Source organism: Lepidochelys olivacea (assembly GCF_965140295.1).
Source record: "Lepidochelys olivacea isolate rLepOli2 genome assembly, chromosome: 8".
In the NCBI taxonomy this organism is placed as follows: Eukaryota; Metazoa; Chordata; order Testudines; family Cheloniidae; genus Lepidochelys; species Lepidochelys olivacea.
Window position 1 is genome coordinate 6,914,251 of NC_140418.1, and position 22,832 is coordinate 6,937,082.

Below are 22,832 nucleotides of genomic sequence, written 5' to 3' on the forward strand. Positions count from 1 at the left end.
CAATCCTCAACTGCTATTTAATGAGCTGCCATATCCACCATACGTTATGAAGGGCTTAAATGACATAGAGTATCAGGGTTGGAAGGGACCTCAGGAGGTCACCTAGTCCACCCCTCTGCTCAAAGCAGGACTAATCCCCAATTTTTGGCCCAATCCCTAAGTATCCCCCTCAAGGATTGAACTCACAACCCTGGGTTTAGCAGGCCAATGCTCAAACCACTGAGCTACCCCTCCCCCATGTTCCTTTTAAAAGCATTGCCCTCCCTAGAGCCCAGTCAGGGACACACTTCCAATCAAAATCAATTTTATTTCTGTGTTCCAAAAAACAAAACCCCAAGAATGCACCCTAGACCAACCGTGCCTTGTGCACGCTGCTGCTTGAATACAGCCTCTGACGGGACCGAGAACCTGGTTTTAAAGTTATATTATAAAGTGAACCCAAGAGCTGTTAGGTAGGTAGCAAAAAGACAGACCCCGTGCTCACAGAAAGATTGGAAGTTTCTCTTAAAAAATATAGCTCTGGAGAGACATTGCTGCACATCACTTCTAAGAGGGGACAGGTCACACTGTAGGAGCCGGCTTCTTACTCCCTCTGTCCAAGGGGCTGCTCCATTTGGTTACAGTGCAACGGCTGGGGGGGAGGGGGGGTTCCAGGAGAGCAATATACACTTAAGTCCATTCCCAGCCAGGTGGTGGATGAGGCAGCAAAGTACAATGCTTGGCTCTAAAAGTCACAGTTAAAAGAAGAAGTTATAAATTAAGATTTAGAAGTTTAAGTATTATCTTTTTCTTTAAAAAAAATAATCGAAGAGCGTTTTCATCCGCCTTCTGATGAGCTTTCTTCCACCCCTTCGTCATTCATTCATTGTCGGCCACCCAAGGGAGTGCTCTATGGGGAAGAAAAGATTTTGTTATTTCTTCTTTAAGTCCATCCCACAGAGATGGAAAGGCCTATTACACGGCCACAAGGTGACCCGTTAACTCCCCTAAGCAAGGATCCCCCTTCGTAGAGGGGCAGTGCGATCTGCTCTTACATCTCCCCCGGCCTCAACTTCTTTGTAAAAGGCTTATTAATTCTAGTCCTGTCACTCACAAACCGTCAGGACAAATGAGCTTCCCTTGGGCTTGTAACCAAAAGCGAAAAGGGTCCTTGGCTTGGAATTTTGGATGCCGGATTCTCGCTCCTAGGTCTTGGTGCCCTTGTGCTAGAGAAGTGGAGCTCCAAGCTCTGAATGCATTTTGGTCCCCAAGGCGGTAGGAGGAGGTTTGAGTGTGAGCCTTGCACCTCCATCCCCCCAGCACTGGCATTCGTGGGCCACCCTGTGAACCAGCCTCTCAGTTGAGCAGGAAGTAAAGACTCCTGGAGAAAGGTCAGGAAGAGAGAGATAGACAAATTCCCCCATGACGAGTAGCACCCTCACTTCTATTGTCCAAGTTCAAACGTCCCTCAAGCTCCGATGGGAGCGGGGGCAGAGTCCTACGCCGTTTGAATAGGGAAAGTGAGGCCAGCAGCGCAGGAGTTGCTGGCCACAAATAAAGGGCGCCAGCAGCACGCGCAGCTGGGGCCGCGAGGAAGCCGGAAAGCTGACTACAGCATTGCCAATGCTCGGGCGAGAGGCAATTCTGGCTGGCGCTGGAGCCGGCCAGGGCTGAGGAGAGAAGTGCCAGCCTGCTAGTGAATCCGAGCCCTTGGACTGGCTGGCTGTCCCACGTGCCTGCCTCCTGGGGCAGAATAACCAAATCAGAGCTGGTCAAGCTGGAGCCAAAGAGCCCAGCGGCTCAGGGTGACTCTGCCCCCTCCTCTCCTGGGAGCAGTGGGGCACCCGTGCTTCCCCTCTACTCTAGCACCTGGCCCAGGGGGGAGGAGATCAACAATCAGAGGAGACCCGCACCACCCACAATACATTGTCTCCAACAAACAAACCCACCCCCCCGGTGATTTTTGGCCTCTTGAGGTTGGCAGTGCTGGGACCAGAGAGGCAGTTCCTGCAGGGCGTGCCGCTGGTGACAATTAGGAACTGGCTGGAAGGTTCCGGGCCAGCCCGTAAGCTCAGGGGCTGGTGCAGAGCCAGCCAGCTGGGGAGACTTGCTTATATACCTCCTGGCACTACGGCTGCCCTTAGGGACCAAAACCGCCAGGGCTCGGGGAATTCCAGATCCTGCGCTGGGAGCAGAAGCCCAGACGCGAGTCCTGCACAGACAGATCCTCAGGAGAACTGACAGGGGCCCGGCGAGCTGTCCTGTCACTACTGCTTAACTCTGTGGATCCAGTTGTTCTCAGAGCCATGCTTCGTGGTGACCCATTCCTGCTGAACTCCGTGAAAACCGAACACGTACATCAGGAGAAAAAGGTCCCATCTCGCTCTCCTCCCATTGAAAGCTTGGGCAGGACTTCAAGGGGGAAAGACTGAGCCCTGCATGGTGCTTTTTCCACACAACTTCTTCCTATGCGCGGGTATGGGTCCACTCCCCCAGACAGACGGGTGTGCACCACCCCCACCAGGGCACGGAGGTCGCTTGTTAAAGGCCATGTTTTAAAACAGGCCGAGTCAGGTGCCACAGAACAGCTCCTCGCCACCCAAGAATACAGGTCTCAGGGTTTGGAGTTCAAAGAGCTAAGGACACGTCTCCATGGCCCACTTACCTTCTCACAAAGATCCCTCGAGCTCAGCATCTTTCTTCTAGGAAAAAATGGAAAGTAAAATCAGTAAAACCCCCGTATGAACTGGACCCAGCAGAGCCAAGTCTACAGCCGGCGACAGTCGCTGGAGGCTTCCTTGCTAACTCCATAGAAATGGACATTTCCTCCTCACACACAGTTTCATCGGGTGGCTGAGATCAGCTTTCCAGTTGTCCAGAGGCTTTGCTCCTACTGCTACTCCTCTCTCCTGCCTCTTTTCCCCACCCTCTCCCCTTCACCCCCTGCAGTTTTTAGCCGAATGATTCATTTCTCTCTGCAAAGTGATTGCAGAGCCTGCTGGGAAGCGCAGCCAGGGCTTCCCCACTGTGATCTCTTTGCTGGGGAGAGGCGCGAGCCCCCTGGAGCAAAGCTCTCTTTACCGGCAGGAGCAGGGCGGCATGGAGCACTCCCTCCACACAGCCAGGAACTCAGGCAGGAGTGAGCGAGCCTGTAAGTGTTAGCACAGCAAGGGAAAACCCATTCCCTCCAGCAGTGCCAGCCACTGCCCCTCTCAGCACCCACCCACCCCCACGCAGGTCAGAGGGCTCGTCTGACACGAAGACCAGGTCAGTCCATCCCTAACGCCACTGACGCTGCCAAGCCTTGAAGGGGCCAGCTGTAGGGTGCAGCTCAGTCTGGCCATGCAACCAGACGCTGCTGCTGAGATGCTGGAGAAGGGAGCCACGGATGCTGATCACTTTGTGCTCTGGGTACCTGCCCACAAGACAGAGGCCAGCCCTCTCCCACCCTGCTCCAGGGGGATGGAAGTGTGTACACACCCGCCCACCTTTTTTTTCTTTTTTTTGTGGGTGGAAGCAGACCCGTCCGTGCTCGCCTCCCCTCCAGATGTGGCCTTCTTGCTTTTCTTCTTCTTCTTGTCTTTTGCGGCCTTCTTCTCTGGGAGAGACAAAAGGACCGGGGTGCATGTGAAAGGGGACTGGGTCAGACACTGCTGAGAGGCGGGGGGTGGGGGTGGGGAGGTGGTCTCTGCCTCGCCCAGCAAGCCTTTGGCTGTGCCCCTGCTAGCAGCTTCCCCACCCTTGCCTTGCATTGCTCCATCAGGCTAGCAACGGTGGCAGTGAATGCCCAGCCCTGCCGCTCAGGGCCCACCCATGCCCGAGGGACATTTCGAGAGGGAAGCTGGAATGCCTTTGAGAGCACGCCCCGTTCTGTCCCACACTGCACAGGGCACATGCAGGCGTCTCTCGGGCTGGAGGCACTGACAGGGGCAGCGGCAGCTAGGGCCCGTGCTAACATTTCAGCCCGCTCACATGGACTGGGCACAACTCTGTGGTGACACGGCCCGGGGCACATTCCCACCGCAGCTGATACTGCGAAGCGAATTGGGGGTTCTCCAAGATGGGGCATGCGTGGGGGAGAGCCAGGCTGGGAGGTCACTCACTGGCACTGAATACACATACGATTAAGAAACAGAAGAACAACATGAGCAAAAAACTGTTCTACGAGGTCTTAATTCTTGTAGGGCTGGAGCACCCCACAAAGCCCAGCCTGGGCAGCCTGTCCATCTACCCCACACTGCGCTGCCAGGCCCCTCTCCCAGACGAGAAGTTTCGAACAGGATATGCTGGGGTTTCGATCGTCCTCTGCCTTTTCTGTCCTTTATTCTCTTAGCAGGGGCTACCTGCAGGGCAGGGGCAGAAACTGCTCTTTTACTTGGAAGTGACAAAGTGCAGCCCAGCTCCATTCTCTCTCTCTCACCCCCCGAGCAGCGCTAATGGCACGGAGTCATTTTCGGGGATCGCTGTGGCTCACTGCCCCGCTGGAACGTACAGTAACAATACGCAGCCAGGCAGGCAGGGCCCGCTGTGAAGAGCGGGAGTGGCAGGCTGGCGCTGTGAAGACGACAGCTCAATGCAGAGCCTTTCAAACATGGGGTCACTGACAACACCCAGCTCATCAGCACTTCTGCCATGCACTCGGGGAGCTGGCGCTGATCACAACCCCAACCTCCATCCTGCCTGGCTGGGAACTTCACCCTCCGTTTCTCAGAACATGCCTGTGGCCTTTGTCAGGCACCAGCTGGGAGCTGGCATTGCCAGCCAGCTTGGCTTCAGCCCTTTAGGGCCGGGCAGGCACTCAAAGCGCTGCAGGGTTTCACCAGTGGCCCCAGGAACAGCTCTGTACAGCTTGTAACTGGCAGCGGCTTGCCCCACCCTCGTCGGCACGGCATGCACTAAGCCTGCCAACTGGGTCCTGCTGGCATTCAGAGTAGGGAAGGGAGGGGGCCCAGAGCGAAGGGCCGGGGCATAAGGGCATTTCTGGAGAAGGGCGGAAGCAGACAAACTCCTCCCTCCAAGCATCGCTGCGACAGACTAGCAAGGGTAGCAGGACTGCTCTGCGGACAGATACGTGCCCGGTGCGTAAGCCAGGCAGGTGGGCAGGCCGCCGTTGGAAGCAGAGCGCGTCACTGCCCACAGCCACCTTTTAACAGCAGAGTCGTTCTCTGACCCGGGGTAACATTTATTCAGTCGCTTGCTTAACTAGTTCAGCTCAACCCTTGACTGGATTTGGGAGCGGCAGCGGAGCCCCAAGCTAACCCTTAGGAATCAGGCCTTGGGGTGCCATTTAGGGGGTCCTGCAGTGGAGACCAGCATTGGGGTGAGCAGGGGGCACTAGCCTGTCTACAGAGGAGCGGGGACAGTCGAACCGGGTGAGGGACAGCAGCAGGGCCCTTACTTTTACTGGTTTTCTTCTTCTTCTCCTTGCTGCCGGCTGGTCTCTCCCCTTTGCTTTTCTTCTTTTTGGGAGTCTCGAGGCTGCTTTTCAGCTTCTTTGGCTTGGGCTCCGCGGGGCCGCCGTCCCCTGCTGCCAGCTTCCTTTTCACAGAGGATTTCTGCTTCTTGTTCTCTTTGTCCCCATGTTTTGGTGCTTTCGCTGCTTTCAAAGCCTTGGCTGAGGCCGCAGGGGTTTTCTTCACTTTCTTCTGCTTCTTCTTCCCTCCCTCCAGCTCCCCCGGTGCTGGCCCTCCCGGAGCCTTGGCAGCAGTGGTAACCCCGTCTTCGCTGTCGCTCATCGAGCTCTCCCTCTCCGACTGAGCGATGGACAGTAGAGCATACGGGGACGGCGTCCCCGGAACGCCCGCCGGACCGCCAGCATTCTGAGTCACCAACAGAGCTTTCTTTGCCCGCGAAGCTTTGTAGCTGGCGCCTCCTTCTCCCGCTTTCCCTGCCGCCGTCTCTTTTGCGGCAACCCCTTCGGCCCCAGAAGAGGACGACTTGCTCTCTGTGGACACAATTTAAAGAAGAGGATTTAGGGAAGAGATTTGGTTATGACCCAACCCACTCGAGGGAGGCTGGTGTTTAAGAGACGCCTTCAGTCCCCGCCCCCAGACACGGTAATTTGTAGGTAGTTGGGTCATATAGAAATAGACACTAATCTCCCCAGAAACATAATGGTGTATTGTTACAGGGCTCTGTGAGGGGGTGTGGGGGAAGTGCATTAACTCAGAGTACAAAAGTCAGGTTTGGGCTACAAATTAAAGAGTCCAAAGGGCTCATAAGAACGTAAGAATGGCCGAACTGTGTCAGACCAGATGCTTCAGAGGGAATGAACAGAACAGGGCATTCTGGTCCCCAATGTGTGCCCTAAAAAAAACCCCCAAACGAAAAACCAAACAATTTGAGAATTTTAAGTCTCTACTCAAGAGAGGCCCAGATTAAGAGCACTGGCTGGATCTGCAGGTGTACAGACATGGCTGTACGTGGGCAACTTGCACTACGGCGGTCTCAAGACAATGCTCTTACGTCCCTCGACTTTGAGAGTAGATTCTAGATTACAATGATCCCTTGCAGACATCTTGTCTGACTTCCTGATCATCACAGACCACAACACAGCTGTGTAGGGAGGATACCGACGAAACCCAACAGATCTTTCAGTCTTGGATTTCTACTATTCACTTACAACCATTCAATGGCGGTGGGGAGAAAGGTTTTTAACCACACAAAAATGAGGGGGGTATGGAACGGCTGCCATATGTGGAGGAGAGATTAACAAGGCTGGGACTTTTCAGCTTGGAAAAGAGATGACTAAGGGGGGATATGATAGAGGTTGATAAAATCATGACTGGTGCGGAGAAAGTAAATATGGAAGTGTTATTTACTCCTTCTCATAACACAAAAAAATAGGGGTCACCAAATGAAATGAATAGGCAGCAGGTTTAAAACAAACCAAAGGAAGTATGTTTGCACACAACGCAGTCAGTCAGCCTGTGGAACTCCTTGCCAGAGGATGTTGTGAATGCAAGACTAACAGGGTTCAAAAAAAGAACTAGATAAGTTCATGGAGGATAGGTCCATCAATGACTATTAGCCAGGATGGGCAGGGATGGCGTCCCTTGCCTCTGTTTGCCAGAAGCTGGGAATGAGTGACAGGGAATGGATCACTTGATTACCTGTTCTGTTCATTCCCTCTGGGGCACCTGGCTCTGGCCAGTGTTGGAAGACAGGATACTGGGCTAGATGGACCTTTGGTCTGACCCAGTATGTTCATACATTCTATTTCAATCATCCACCAAATAGCTCTGTTCCCTTGTGTTTCCCTGTGGCTGGCTCTTCCCCAAACAAACATTTCTGAATAACACGTAACAGAGAAAGCTCCATGGAAGATGTAGCAGGTGAGTATTTTGTTGGTAGCATTTGATAAAGTGATTCTTAAATCGGCATTTATCAAGTGTTGAGACATTTTCCAATCAAAAATGGTTCCCAGGAGAAGTGCAACATATATTTGAAGACAAACACCTCGCCAGTTATCAGGTTAGAGAGCTCGCATTGCTCGCTGGTCTTTGACTTTAGAAAGAATTTTGGCAACTATCACTAGAAATGTTAGTTAAACTTCGGGATTCAAAATAGCCTTGCACATGGGAGCACCCTGTAAGCTGTATAACTGAGCAGGTGTATGCTTCCCAAAACTTCCCAACCACCCCCTCCCGAAAGGATGCAGAAGCCCAGGACAAATTGCAATGTTGCTGGAGGTGTCCAGCAGGGGGCAGCAGCAGACTGTCACAGTAAAGGACACTGTGGACTTGTGATTCGCACTCTTCACCTGGACTCAGATTTCAGAGACAGAGAAGACCTAATAGATCATCTACTTCAGCCCCTGCCAATGCAGATTTGTCCCCTCAGCATATATTCTCCAAGCTCATCTGAAAGTCCCAGCTGATGGGGTTTCCACCACTTCCCTTGGAAGATTACTCCATGGTCTAGGGTGTCCGGAGCCCAGATATAGCGCACATTTAGGAGCCAGCTCTAAAGCTGCTCGGGTTTGCAAGCTAGACCATGGCCCTAGGACTAACCTGCCTTCCGTTTGGCTGCCGTCCCCTCAGCATCCGTGTCGGAGTCACTGATGTCACTCTCCGTGGCGTCAGGCAGGCCTGCTTTCCCAGGTTTGGCGAGGGTGCTGACAACGGCGGCTGCTTTTCCACACCCCGGTTTGGGGGAGGTCAGGGAAGCAGGTTTTTGCCCTTGGGGTGCTGCTGGAGCCTTAGGAAGGCCTAGATAACCTGTGAGAAGGGACTGAAGAGCACACGTACGCTGAGTGAGACACACCGTCACCGGGGCTGGACCCTCTTGCCTTCACCCAGAGCATTTTAACTGCCACCTGCAACTGCCCCTTGAGCAGCCCTCCAGGTTGGCAGGCTCCCCTCAGCTGCCCTTCGTGATCTGGGGCCACTGGAAAGCGGAGAGACAGAAGCAAAGTGCACCTACCAACACACGACACAGGGAGACCAGGAGTTTGTAGGGAGCCCACTGAACTTGGGCTCTACCCCACTGGTCCATTATTAGCCTCTCTCCTGTCCCACACCCCGAGCCATGGAGGTGGGTACAGGAGTGTGCTGGGGGTACCCCAGTGCTGGGCAGCTGGGTGGCGGGGAGTGGCACAGCTGGGGTTGCTCACGGAACGAAACCCAAACAGGGAGGTTATGTATATGGCTGCTTGACGTGTTTATGACATATGTCGTAATCCACTGTATATTTGCTCCTTTACTTTCTCCTGGTAAAACGTGCCTGGGGAGGTTTTTGACCATCAGTCCATTCCTACGCTTGCATGCAAAGCTGATGCATTACAGATGTACTGCGCTCCCTAGATATTACTAATAAAGGGGGTTTACTGGCTTAGACATGGGTTTAGTTACAAATACACGTTGCTGCTACGAGCACGGATAGTCTCCCTTGTTTGGCTATTTCAGTGCTGCAGGGCACCAGGCTTCCAGTATGTACCATTTTATTCGACGGCCATGTCAGTACAGCACCAGGCAAGGGCAGAGCCGGGCTGCGATCTGTCCATCAGTGTGCAGGAGGGTCCCGAACACCCGAGTTCAAAGTCTTCTCCCCTCTCCCTCTCCATGGGAGGCACCTGAAGCCCAGCACCCTTCAACCGCCCCACCCAGCCGCCGGAGCGGGTGCAACTTTAGGACGCCAGGGCGGCAGCAGCGGTTTACCCCGGTGCTGATTCTGGCCCGGTGTCTGCTCATCTTACAGAGCAGAGGAGAAAGGCAACAGCCCTAGCCCGCAGGGTACAGGACCCCTCACCTGCGAAGGCTGCTCTTCTTCCTCGCTGGACTCCGAGGAGGTGCTGTCGGCCTCCTTCGTCGCTCCCTGCTTCTGGGGCGCCCCTGCTGGAGAAGCAAAGTGCCCAGTGAAATCCTCCCACTGGTCCAGCCCAGCGCGCGCCTGAGAGCTCTCTCTGGGCGTCGCTCCCGGATACAGGCTGCAGCGGGGCTCCCCAGAGACGTGTGCTGCAGACAGCGTCCGCTCCTCTACAAGGAGCCTGCTGCTTCTTGTCACTCACAGCCTCGTGGGTTGGCGAGACCCATCCCGCCAGCTAAGCCAGGCCCAGTGCACAGCGAACCCTCGTTCTCCATGCTGCTTGCTGGGCCGGCTGCCCCCAACCACTACTGGAAGTCCCCCAGAGCAGCATCTCTTACCAGGCTTCAGGGGCTGCTTGGCCTTGTCCTCCTCGCTGTTGGAGGAACTGCTGCTGTCCGGGCTCTCCCGGCCTTTGCTGGGTGCAGGGGGCACCGCCTGGCTCTGGGTGGCCCTGCCTACAGCATGAAGTCCTGCTTTTCCTGCGGCTGCGACGGGACCTTTGCCCTTGGCAGAAGGGCTCAGCAATGCAGGGGCATTTGCTTGCGCACCCTTCCCTGTGAGGGCAGCAGCTTTACCTGAGGCAGCCCCATGCTTCAGGCAGGAAGGAGGAAGGGGCTGAGGGCAGGGAGAAGAAAACAAGGAACATTTTAGACAAACTGGGGGTAGGGGATTCATAATTTCCCTGAGCTTTCCAGAGCATCCAGCGTACCCCGAAGGCTGGGAGCTCTCATGGTGAGGGCCTAGATGATCAGGGGGATGGGGAGGGGAAATCTCTTTCACGCAGCTCATGGGCAAGTCACTTCACCTCCGTGACTCAGTTTCCCCATGGGCACAATGAGGAAAATGCCACCTGCCTCACCGATGGTGCTGAGGAAGCTACGATACCCGAGGCAATCTGTAAAAGGAGTGAAGATCCTCAAATCGAAGGTGCTACCAAACCTCAGAGTCTCCTCAGTATCAGAGGGAGGAGAAAGCCCTCAGGGACGCAGCTCGTGCCCGCTGCTCTGGCTACCCCTCAGTCTGTGGCTGGGGGCAGCAGCAGCTCAAATCAAAGACAGATGGAGAGGGAAAGAGATGGTCTGGTCACTCCAGATCTTTAGTGTAAAGAGGTGCAGGGGAAGCTACAAGACAGCACTGACGTGAGTCCGGAGCCATTATCTAGGAGGTGGCCAGCAAGACAGGCCTGCGGGGAACTGCTGAGAGCTGAAAAGGAAGTTTTCAGCAGGGCGCTCTTACCAGGAAAGAGCCAGTTTGAGGGGGAGAACTGCAGCCTTCTCAGTCAAGGCGACAGGGATTTCTTTCCCCCCTTGCATTGGGGTAACTGTGCTTACCGTGGCTGTTAGAGTCGCACTGCAAGCCCCAGCCAGCCTCTGGAGGACACTCCGCCAGTCCAGGCCCACAGGCTCCACCAGATCTCCTTGCAGCGCTGCATGTGGCTCTGCACACCCAGCATTTCTTTCTTACCTGGCTTACCGGCTTCTCTTCCTCCTCGCTGTCCGAGGAATCGGAGCTCGAGCTCTCGGGCGCTTGGCCAACTGCGGCAGCAGCTGGCTTCACAGGGCTGCTGGCCACTCTGTTGGCCCCTTTCCCAGTGGGCAGCATGGGCCCAGCCGTGCCCAGAGGCTTTGCGGCTGGGGCAGGTTTAGGTTTCACCTGGGCCAGTTGCTAGGCCAGACAAGAAAGGAGGAATGTCAAGACAGCATGGTGACTTTTAAAGAAATACAGCAACAGAGTTGAGGAGCCTGGAAGTCCAGGGAATTAGACCCCATTTTGCAGGAGGACAATGCATAGCCAAGTAAGCCTCTGTGCTCAGATCCCAGGCTGATGGGGACATACCGAGATAGAGAACAGGACACCAGCCCCCTGGGAAATGTGCTCTCCCTCTCTTTTCATACACCCCTTGTGGTTTACAATGATGATTAACAAGAATGTGTAGCATTTCATCACAGCCCAGGCCTATCACTTCCCCACATGGGAGGCAGTGGCCACCGGGGGTTGACGGGACAGCCCTGGAAGGAACACCATGCTCCGGGGAGGTAGACTATTGGCAGAAGCAAGTGAATACAAAGAGAGGAGGGCAGGGGAAGCGATCAGTCTCCTGGTGTCAGTTACAAGCCAGGCTACGTGTGCAGCATCCCGCACCCAGCAGACACCCAAGCTTCTACGTGCCAGGGCTCCGTGGGATCTCGCAGGTTTCTCGGATAGGATATCTGGTGCGAGATGCCATCCAGGGGGTTGTGGATCCAAGGTGTCTTTAAACATTTTCGGCTGTGATTTAAAAGCTCAAAAATCACAGTGACTGCTTTTACGTACCTCTAAAATATCAACCCTCTTAATAAAGGAGCCCTTGTGCCAGCCTGCCAGCTGGGGAGCACACAGCTTTCTGGTCATCCACAACACAGGGGCATCCTGTTTCTATCCCCGAATCCCAACAACAGGGCCAACTAGGCTGGCGCTTTGCACGGCACGGACGCTTCTGGGAACGGGACGGAGAGCACCTAGCCCCTCTCCCAAAGGCCAGCCAGCAGGTACCAACGATTTCAAACACCTGGGAGCAGAGCTGGAGCCAGGCAGCTGGAGCTGAAAGGCTGTGGGGCACATCTGGAGCACTGCGCAGTTCAGGGGGCACCGCTGGAAGCGGAGAACCATGCCCCGGCCCACTAGAAGTTAGAAAAGCCGCTGAGGCTGCTCTTATTTATGTCAGCTTCTCCGGGGGCACGTGGGCCACCCTGCAGCACTGAACAGCTGGAGTACAGAGGATTCTGGTCAGTACATCCCTGCCGGGCTTGAGGGGGCGGGGGTGGGGAGAAGAAGAGACAGGGGGTTATGCTGGTGCTACAGGGCTTGGGGACCCCTCCTGGGCTGGGGGAATTCTCCACTGTGGGGGATTCAGCTGTTTTCCAGCTTATTTATTCTACAGGAACGGCACAAAAAGAGGCCCAATTATGGGAAGGAATGGGCCTGTATGATTATCGCTGTCACAAGACAGCCAATCCCTCCATTGCTTCTAACCTCCGAACCCTAGCCAGGCCCCATTGGTTGCAAAGGTCCCTGTGCCAGCTGTCTGGGATCCCCAGCACTGACAGACATTTCCCAGAGCTGGGTTTCCTGAAGAGCAAGGGCTCCAGATAGAGTTTCGCTAGTCACCATTCCTCGAAACCCCAGCTCTCAAAGAGGCCAACTCAGCAGAGCTTCCTCCTCTTTGCCTGACAGCCGCGTCGTCTGTTTGCTAGTTACCTGCGGGGGTACCTGATCCTCCTCAGAGTCTGACTCCTCACTGGACTCCTCGCTGCTATCTGCTGCCCCTGGTGCTTTTGGAAGAGATGCTGGAAGGGCCTGGGCCTTCTTGACGCTAGTCAGCTGTCCTGCAGCAGCGGTCTTCATTGCTGAAAGAGGTCAGAGAGAAACCAAGGGTAAGACTGCAGGTTGTTTATAGGAAGACAATGGCTGGAGAGACGAGGGAGGTTGCCGATGCTTCAGTGTTCCGATTTTAGCCTGGGAGAGAAAACCCTGCTGGAAGGGGAGAGCTGCTAGAAGACAATGATTTCCTTTCCTAACACCTCCTTCTCCGCAAGATTTCTCTTGCTGCCCCCAGGCCCTGGCTTTCTCTTCAGTACGACTGAAGGGGCCCAACAGGGCATGGTGCGAGGGGTGGCAGAGGGATGGAACAGTTGGGAACGCTACGACCATGCCAGAATAACTGAGCTCTGGAGCTGGAGAACCCCTCCCTCCCGCCTTTGTGCAAACAGACAACCACCACCAGAAGCCGGCAGGAATCAGTAGTGGAAAATGTTAGCAACTGACAGCTGAACAATGCTCTGTGCAAAGCCTGCTGGAGGCTTCTGTTTATTTCCTAGGGGGCTGCTGTCTTCCATATCCCACAAACCCTCCCACCCTGACAGCTGGGGAGAACGTCAGCTACTTTGGCTACTAATAAAGCTGACTGGGAGGGTTTCTGCCTGTTTCCTGGCAGCAGTTACACCAACAAGCAATAGAGGCCAGCCGGCCTATTGCCTGGTGCTTCCACTAGCCCCAGAACACAAACCAAGGGGGTGTCGGAGGTCTGGACAGCCGTGCAAGGGCAGATCTGTGTATGCTCAGGCTATTCCTCTGCGCTATGGGCAGGCTCCACTTCTCTCAGCACTCAACCCCACGTGTACTGCTAACAAAAGCTCTCCACACCTCCCGCGGGCACAGGCCGAGTCCCGTTTTACCAGCTCCCTGCAACAAAGGACTTGACATTAGCTCAAGCTCTCCCTGCAGGAAGGTCCTGCAATAGCCATCTACAGGTGCAAGACTTCTTTGTAATGAAATCGTTCCCTCCGGCATCCTCCTGCATCCAGGCATCAACTGCTGAGATGCCAGAAATAACTTCTGGTTGCTCATGTCACGAAACGCAGCAACAGAGACGAACCAGCCTGGAGCATGCGTTATCTGGGCCTCTGCACTGCAAACAGGGACATTGCTGTGCAAAGACCACAGTCACCTGGTGACCACTAAAGGTTCATGTCCATGGAAGGGAGGAGATGGGTCAACTGAAAACAGCAAGAATCAACTCGGACAGTCATCAAGCCCCTCCATTTACTGGGTTCCCATGGGTTGTCCCAGTGCTGCCCCAGCACGCCACTGGCCACACCCCAAGTTTCCTTTGCAGGTCTAATGACAGTGGCCCTGCATCTTCCCGGGGGACTTAGACCTTGCGCTCTCTGGGCCTCGTAGCTGCAGAGACGCCGGAAGACTCTGGAGACGGGGGCAGCAGCAGGGAAGCAGGAGAAGATATGTATTCTGCCTGGGAGGCTCCTCTGCATTTTCGGTGATCTTCCTCTATCCCCACTTCAGACATAACCATGTCCTCGTGAGACTCCATGTTGTAGCCAGCCCTGGCCCACTCCAGGACAGCTGCCAGGACTCCCTTCCTACCCCTTCATCAACCAGAGTGGTGCAAGACTTCCTCGCCTGATCCAGGAGGAATGGGGATGACAAAACTCCCCCAGGCCACACAGGAGGGGAGAAGTGTGGCTTCATTCATTACTAGTAATTTCTTATAGTAATTCATTCATTACTTCATTCATTACTAGTAATTTCTTCCATCCACGAATCTCAAAGTGCTTATTAATTATTACGCCAAGGCTCCTCCCTCCATCTGCATACACTGGGGAGTATGTTAGCAGCTGACCCATGCTGGCAATGCTGGAAGGAATAGAAAACAGAACAAAATAACCCCCCGTACCCCCAAAAAACCCAACTCTTGTGCCAGTTTGGAAGGACACTCTAGAAGAGACAGGAGGGAGTTGCACGGACAGGTCTTGCTAACATCAGCTTCAAAGCGACTGGCAAAGTCTGCATCCCCTGGCAGTTCAGAGCATGCCTGGTGATGGCTCTTAGGGGGCAGCCCCGTCTAGAACACACTAGCTGCTCAAGCCGAGAAGAGAAGCAAACCCCGTGAGTATGGAGGAGAGAGGCCCTGAATACCAAGGGAAGGCTAGAATCTTACCAGCGTTAGAAGGCGGTTTCTGTGCTGCCTTGTCCTCCTCACTATCTGATGACGTGCTGCTCTCGCTCTCAGAGTCCTTGCCCTTCAAGGCACCTCCAGCTGCTTTCCTGGGGCTCCCAGCTTTACCCACCAGGCTGGGCTTGATGCCAGGGGAAGGCTGAGGAGTTGGTAATCTCTTTAAAAAACAAACAAAAAAACCAACAACACTGAGCCAGGGTTTGTTTCCTACACCCCATATGCGGCTGTGATAATTTAAAATGCTCCCTTTATCCCCAAAGAACATCACAAGTTTGGAGATGGATCATGTCCGAAACCAATGAAATGCGGCTACCTCTCTTGGGTGGGAGGCAGCAGCTGTTTGCAGCAGAGAGAAACACCACCCAGCAGTTCAGGCAAGAAGTATACCGTATCCAACTGGAAGAGTGCAGGGAAAACTTGAGGGGAGGCCATATTTCGCTAGAAATTAATCAGGCCACCAGGGTTAAAACCCCTACTCTTTCAAAAAGGACCAAGGGATCTTTAATGACCAGGGGTTCAGCACCTCATTATCATGTCTCATCTGACAACTGTACCAACTGCACGGCACTATCAATAGGCCAAAACAGGGCAGCTTGACTTGGAAGGGAGAAGGCCAACTACAGAAAACCCCCACTGCCTACAGGGGCTAGATGTCCCTTGGAGACTGCTCCCTTGAACACTGACTGTCGGACCCTGGGGGCTTGTGACACTTTGAGGGACCCGAGCACAAGGTGAAACGACTGCAAGAGTCCACCATCACAGCAGCTGCCTCCTGGACACAGCATTAGAGAGGCGTTTAAGGGAGACAGTGTCGCACCGTTCCTAGGAAGCACTTTGTCCAGAACGTGAACAATTCATTTGCCCATGAGCCTAAATAAGCAGCTGTGCAACTCGAACATGGCACTTGGGTTGTACAGCAGCTGGCCGTATTTGGATTTCTATGACTCAAGGCAGCGTGTGAGCCGCGTCTCAGGGTCTTGTGCAGCTGATGAGTTGATGCAAAGGAGGTACCAGTTATTCTGGCACGTGAAAAAATTATTCCAGGCAGGTCTGATTTTCTGCCTCCCATGCGGCCCAGAGAGAGCTTCCATGCTCCTCTCACCCTTTGGCTGCTTGCAGAGGGTGTGCTAAAGAGAGGAAGTCCCACTTGCAGGAAGTTCGGGAGACTACCCCACCCTCTGGGGCTCTTCAGGGCCGATGAGGCTCTGCACCCGCTCAGGCACGCAAACACGGCCTGATCTTCACATGCTGGGCTGAACGCTCAAGCACCAGTTTGCTCTGGCAGCGCAAGAACATAACTATGGCCATGCTGGGCCAGCCAATGGTCCACCTGGCCCAGGACCTTGTCTCCCCACAGTGGCCGGTGCCAGATGCTTCAGAGGGAATGAACAGAACAGGGCACTTGTTGAGTGATCCATCCTGTGGTCCAGTCCCAGCTCCTGGCAGTTGGATGTTCAGGGACACTCCGTTTGCCAGGCACAGTAGGAGCAGAGAGCCACCCAACCTGTCTGTGACCCACTTTTGGGGCGGCGTCCCATGGCCTGGGAGCCATCACCAGAGCTCTTCTCAGGGAAAATGGAGCATGACACTATCCCCTCCCCCAGCATTCATTCCCTTTACTCCGCGTGCCGGACTTAGTACACGGGCTCTCCCTCAATACCAGTGAAGAGCTAGAACATCACAGTCGTTCTGACAGCCTGAAGGGGTGGCTGCTCCTTGCCAATGGCCAAGAGCCCCAGGTTTGCAGCTTCGTGAGATGGAAGACTGTCAAACCTGGCTTTCTGGCACGGCCCTGGGGCAGCGTTTACTGCATTTAAACCAGCTGCTGAACAGACGTCAGTATTGGAGTGTTTACCCATTACAGAAGGGGCTCTCCAAACAAGCCAGGCATATCCAGGCTCTGCACATAGACACTGAAACCTCCACAAGGACGAGAGAGGAAAACAAACTGGAGTCTCTGTTTTGTTTTGGTTAACATGAGTCACTAACTCCTAGAGAGGGGCCAGCTTCTAAATGGCAAATCGAGAGCGTTATTGGAATTGGATGTAGGGATTTAAATGAATCACCTACTTGGGAACACATCAGACTCCTCCCTACTCAGACACCAGCACTTGCGGGATATTGGATCTAGTCTAAGTCATTTGCCTCCAACTTCCTAGTGACAGGACAGACTCTCGCTCACGTTCAGAAAGCGAGCCCATGTATAACAAGGACGTATTAGGGAACAGCTCAAAGACCTGGAAGACAATCAGATAGCAGCATCTGGACACTATGTAAGATTATTTCCCTAAAACGGTCGTGGTATCATTTCTACAGGGCTGCCACGTCCTAGTGACTGAGCCCAGGCAGGGCTTGGCTGAACTACGCCTGGCTGTAAAACGCTCCCAGGTGAGCTGTGCAGAACACGATCCAGGCCAGCGTGTTTTATGGACCCAGGAGACTGGAAGAAGCCTAAAGTAAAGGGGTGGAGGAGCAGTCTGCCATACTAGAGATGCTGGTACCTGGGAGAAATTCATGAGTAACTACAGATTGAGCTTCTTGTCCTCTCCTCCCTCACTTCCTTTCTCTCTCTCTCTCTGCTGGCCTACAAATAGCTCCTGGCCCTGCGGTGGGAGCATGCCAGAGTTGAATCACCCCTCTACCCCCATGCTCTTTAGTTTATTTGCATAATGCAGCGAGTCAGAAAGCGAGCATGCTCCCCAGAAGCTGTATCAGTCACACGCCAAATCTCGCCTACCGGCATGCACAGGAAGCACCCCCAGCATACCAACAACGAGCTCAGTAACTGGGATGTGCCACGACATAAAGGAATAAAGACTGCCGCTCCAAGGTATGAGCTTAGGACGCAGTCACGCTTCATCTCCCCAAAGGGCCTAGTGGACTATCGCCTCAGCACTGAGTCCAGATAAAAGCTCACAGCCAAATTTTCTGTCACGTCCATTAATACTACATGGCTCCATTTCTGGGTGCCGACAGGAGACGTAGACTCGCTGCACGTCTAAAGTGAGGCACCGGCACAACAGTGTGCCCATATGACATTTTTGGACTTATTGCACAGGTGGGTTTGGAAAGTCTGAAAGAAGCAGGAGCCTGCAGTTTCTTCAAGGTCAATCTTGTTTGCTTCCCCATTGCACCGGGAAAAAACACATACACCAAAACACCACCTTTGCAAACAAATGTCTTTGATTAAATAATCCTAAAATCTTCAGTGGTAAACATACTAAATAAGCAGTTTGATGTAGAAATGATGTTCATTTTAATTATGCTAATCCGCCCCTGCAGTGAAAGATGAAGCAGCTTGCAATTCTCTGTACCTGTCTGGATCTCGCTTAGAAGCGATCAGAAGCTGCAGGATACAGTAAGTCAGTGGTTAAATATAGGCCCAAGTACTTCATGTTCTCCATCTGCCCAGAGACGTTCCACTGGGAGAGCCGGATTGTGGACACAAAAGGGCAGAATGGCTGAACGCCTACTTCCATTCCAAGTGCTTGGCTGCTGGCATCATGAAAGCCAGCCCATTTTGGTTACAGCCTTTCTCGGCAGCAGTGAGGATGAGGGGGGATGAGGCTTTCTTCCGGCAACTAACAGAAGTTACCAGATCGCAGGCCCTGGTTCTCATGGGAGATTTAAATCACCCTGGTATCTGCTGGGAGAGCAATACAGCGGTGCACAGACAATCCAAGAAGTTTTTGGAAAGCACAGGGGACAATTTCCTGGTGCAAGTGCTGGAGGAACCAACTAGCGGCAGAGCTCTTCTTGACCTGCTGCTCACAAACCAGGAAGAATTAGTAGGGGAAGCAAAAGTGGATGGGAACCTGGGAGGCAGTGACCATGAGATGGTCAAGTTCAGGATCCTGACACAAGGAAGAAAGGAGAACAGCAGAATTCGGACCCTGGACTTCAGAAAAGCAGACTTTGACAACCTCAGGGAACTGATGGACAGGACCCCCTGGGAGAATAACATGAGGGGGAAGGAGTCCAGGAGAGCTGGCTGTATTTTAAAGAATCCTTATTGAGGTTACAGGGACAAACCATCCCAATGTGTAGAAAGAATAGTAAATATGGCAGGCAACCAGCTTGGCTTAATAGTGAAATCCTTGCTGATCTTAAACACAAAAAAGAAGCTTACAAGAAGTGGAAGATTGGACAAATGACCAGGGAGGAGTATAAAAATATTGCTCAGGCATGCAAGAGTGAAATCAGGAAGGCCAAATCACACCTGGAGTTGCAGCTAGCAAGGGATGTTAAAACAAGAAGGGTTTCTTCAGGTATGTTAGCAACAAGAAGAAAGCCAAGGAAAGTGTGGGCACCTTCCTGAATGAGGGAGGCAACCTAGTGACAGAGGATGTGGAAAAAAGCTCATGTACTCAATGGCTTTTTTTGCCTCTGTCTTCACGAACAAGGTCAGCTCCCAGACTACTGCACTGGGCAGCACAGCATGGGGAGGAGGTGACCAGCCCTCTGTGGAGAAAGAAGTGGTTCGGGACTATTTAGAAAAGCTGGACGAGCACAAGTCCATGGGACTGGATGCGCTGCATTCGAGAGTGCTAAAGGAGTTGGCGGATGTGATTGCAGAGCCATTGGCCATTATCTTTGAAAACTCATGGCGATCCGGACGACTGGAAAAAGGCTAATGTAGTGCCCATCTTTAAAAAAAAAAAGGGAAGGAGGAGGATCCGGGGAACTACAGGCCAGTCAGCCTCACCTCAGTCCCTGGAAAAATCATGGAGCAGGTCCTCAAGGAATCAATTCTGGAGCACTTAGAGGAGAGGAAAGTGATCAGGAACAGTCAGCATGGATTCACCAAGGGCAAGTCATGCCTGACTAATCTAATTGCCTTCTATGACGAGATAACTGGCTCTGTGGATGAAGGGAAAGCAGTGGACGTGTTGTTTCTTGACTTTAGCAAAGCTTTTGACACGGTCTCCCACAGTATTCTTGCCAGCAAGTTAAAGAAGTATGGGCTGGATGAATGGACTATAACAGTGGTCCCCAATGCAGTGCCCGCAGGCACCATGGCACCCGCCGGGGCATTTATGTGCGCCTGCCTACTGACAAGGGAGCGCTTCTGCTGGACAACCCGCTGCCGAGGAGCGCAGCCGCCGGACAACCAGCCACTGAAATGCCACCCAGAAGCAGCGTCATAGAGAAGCATCGCCGCTGAAATGCCGCTGCTTCTCAGTGGCATTTCAGCGGCGACACTTCTCAGCGGCATTTAGGCAGCAACGCTTCTCGATGACGCTGCTTCTCGGCGGCATTTGGGCAGCTGGGCCCGCCACACTCTTCTGGGAAGATGAATATGCTATTGCAACAGAAAGGTTGGGGACCACTGGACTATAAGGTGGATAGAAAGCTGGCTAGATCGTCAGGCTCAATGGCTAGTGATTAATGGCTCCATGTCCAGTTGGCAGCTGGTATCAAGTGGAGTGCCCCAAGGATCGGTCTTGTTCAGTATCTTCATAAATGATCTGGAGGACGGTGTGGACTGCACCCTCAGCAAGTTTGCAGATGACACTAAACTGGGAGGAGAGGTAGATACCCTGGAGGGTAGGGATAGGATACAGAGGGCCCTAGACAAATTAGAGGATTGTGCCAAAAGAAATCTGATGGGGTTCAACGAGGACAAGTGCAGAGTCCTGCACTTTAGGACGGAAGAATTACATGCACGGCTACAGACTAGGGACCGAATGGCTCAGCAGCAGTTCGGCAGAAAAGGACCTAGGGGTTACAGTGGACGAGAAGCTGGATATGAGTCAGTGTGCCCTTGTTGCCAAGAAGGCTAATGGCATTTTGGGCTGTATAAGTAGGGGCATTGCCAGCAGATTGAGGGACGTGATCGTTCCCCTCTATTCAACATTGGTGAGGCCTCATCTGAAGTACTGTGTCCAGTTTTGGGCCCCACACTACAAGAAGGATGTGAAAAAATTGGAAAGCATCCAGAGGAGGGCAACAAAAATGATTAGGGGACTGGAACACATGACTTATGAGAAGAGGCTGAGGGAGCTGGGATTGTTTAGCCTGCAGGGGGATTTGATAGCTGCTTTCAACTACCTGCAAGGGGGTTCCAAAGAGGATGGATCTAGACTGTCCTCAGTGGTAGCAGATGACCGAACAAGGAGTAATGGTCTCAAGTTGCAGCGGGGGAGGTTTACGTTGGATATTAGGAAAAACTTTTTCACTAGGAGGGTGGTGAAGCACTGGAATGCGTTACCTAGGCAGGTGGTGGAATCTCCTTCCTTTGAGGTTTTTAAGGTCAGGCTTGACAATGCCCTGGATGGGATGATTTAGTTGGGGATTGGTCCTGCTTTGAGCAGGGGATTGGACTAGATGACCTCCTGAGGTCCCTTCCAACCCTGATATTCTATGATTCTGCCTCAAGTAGAGTATTCTCCTCAACTAAAGACATTGTGGGGAAAATGCATTCTTTACCTATTACTATTGCTAGAAGGGCCAAGTCTCACTGGTATTGCACAAATTCATGATGCAGCATAAATTGCCTCTTTTCCCGACAACACCCCTCGTTCTGAACCAGCATTAGGATTCGAATCGCAGTGTAGAAATGCTGAGAGACAGACAGACTGGGATAGCGCCCATCACTCAGAGAAGTTCCCTGAGCCAGCAGACCAGGACAATCCAATGTAAAAGCCAACATGCAGAGCTCATCGGACTCCCACTCCTCCACACCAAATGGGCACAGAGAGAGAGAAAACTCTTGGAGACACAGGGGGAACTAGGTCACAATCTTGCACACACCATCAGACTACGCCTTGCTGGGGTGCCATCTTCAGGAAGACTGAGCGAGCACTTGGGGCCACCATTGACAAGGATGCGCCCTACCAGTAATGACTCCCATGGGCAGTGCTCTCTGCCAGATTAATCATGAGCAACTGAGAAGTGCCAATCCACTCCGTGTGGATTCCTGCCTTGCTAAACACTCAGCCTGACCCCGATCCCACTGGAAGCAATGGAAGTTTTGCCATCAGCTTCAGTGGGAGCTGGTTCCGGCCCATGCAAGCGTGAGCAGACTTTCTGTGCACACAGAAAGCAAGCCCAGGCTGCTTGTGGCCCCATACGTATCCATTCTGGGACCTATGTCACAAGTTCCAGTCAAAAGGAAGCAAGAGGGGAAGGCTCCGACCAGCTACTATTCATATGACAGACCAGCGTCATTGTTTGGATGCAGGCAAATGAACTGTTTCACTCTGGAGTTCTCCATGTACAGTTTTTGCTGGTTTGGCTCCTCACACTGCTGAAGAATGGGAGATGTTTTAAGCCAAGTGATACTATGCTACGGGCGCCTCCCCCCCGGCCTTGGCTTGTATTTTATTGTAGCGTTTGCAATGACTTCTGTTTGATCTTATTGGCAGAAGCCAGTTCTTTGGCAAAGCCAAACAAGTTCTACAAAGGAGCCAGAGAATTTAGTAACTATAAACTAGTCACTTGGAAACAGCTGGCCTTTAAAAGATGCATTAAAGCAGAGGGCCATCAAATCAGAAAACAATTCATAGTAGTTCTACAAAGCAAAGATGGAGGAAGGTGAAGGGATACCTTGCACAGGGCTGCAATTTCATGCATCAGAAAGATTTAGCATCCTAAGCACAGCAGTACGAACAGCCAGACACTAACACAGCCATCACCAGCATCTCAGAACCCAACTGGAGGCAATAATTACAAACCTTCTGGCTTATCGGCACTGGGGGTGTCTCGTCTTCGCTGCTCGATGAGTCGCTGCTCTCCGAGCTCTCTTCTGGCTTTGCACTCCCAGCAGCCTTTGCAGCGGTTCTGGTTGTTCCAGGCCCCACGTTGGCCTGGCTGGGCACAGCTGGTTTTGAGGGCTGCTTCCGTGGAGCTGGAGTCGAGGCTTTTGCTGGAGCTGTCTTGGAGGATGGAGGAGCAGCTGAGGTACTTTTCACTCGTGTCGCTGTGGCCTGGGGAGCTTTTGCAGATGAGTTGGTCTAGAGCCAAGAGACAAGACCAGAATAAACACAACAGGAATCCCTGACTCGGGGTGGGGAGATGCGTCTTCCCACGATAA

The 22,832-nt window shown here is 53.1% G+C and overlaps 1 protein-coding gene across 1 annotated transcript in view; it reads right to left on the bottom strand.

The window, feature by feature from the left end:
• Window positions 1–287: 287 nt before the first annotated feature.
• Window positions 288–22,832, bottom strand: part of TCOF1 (treacle ribosome biogenesis factor 1) — a 36,627-nt gene continuing 14,082 nt past the window's right edge. Inside the window, exons 8-18 of the mRNA XM_084636996.1 lie at window positions 22,474–22,752; window positions 14,780–14,954; window positions 12,523–12,671; window positions 10,750–10,950; window positions 9,624–9,900; window positions 9,229–9,314; window positions 7,992–8,211; window positions 5,378–5,923; window positions 3,468–3,577; window positions 2,645–2,681; window positions 288–889 (exon numbers count right to left, since the gene is read on the bottom strand). Of these exons, the coding sequence (XP_084493122.1) occupies window positions 2,649–2,681; window positions 3,468–3,577; window positions 5,378–5,923; window positions 7,992–8,211; window positions 9,229–9,314; window positions 9,624–9,900; window positions 10,750–10,950; window positions 12,523–12,671; window positions 14,780–14,954; window positions 22,474–22,752 (2,076 nt within the window). The 3' untranslated portion in view covers window positions 288–889; window positions 2,645–2,648. The remainder of the gene's footprint in view (window positions 890–2,644; window positions 2,682–3,467; window positions 3,578–5,377; window positions 5,924–7,991; window positions 8,212–9,228; window positions 9,315–9,623; window positions 9,901–10,749; window positions 10,951–12,522; window positions 12,672–14,779; window positions 14,955–22,473; window positions 22,753–22,832) is intronic.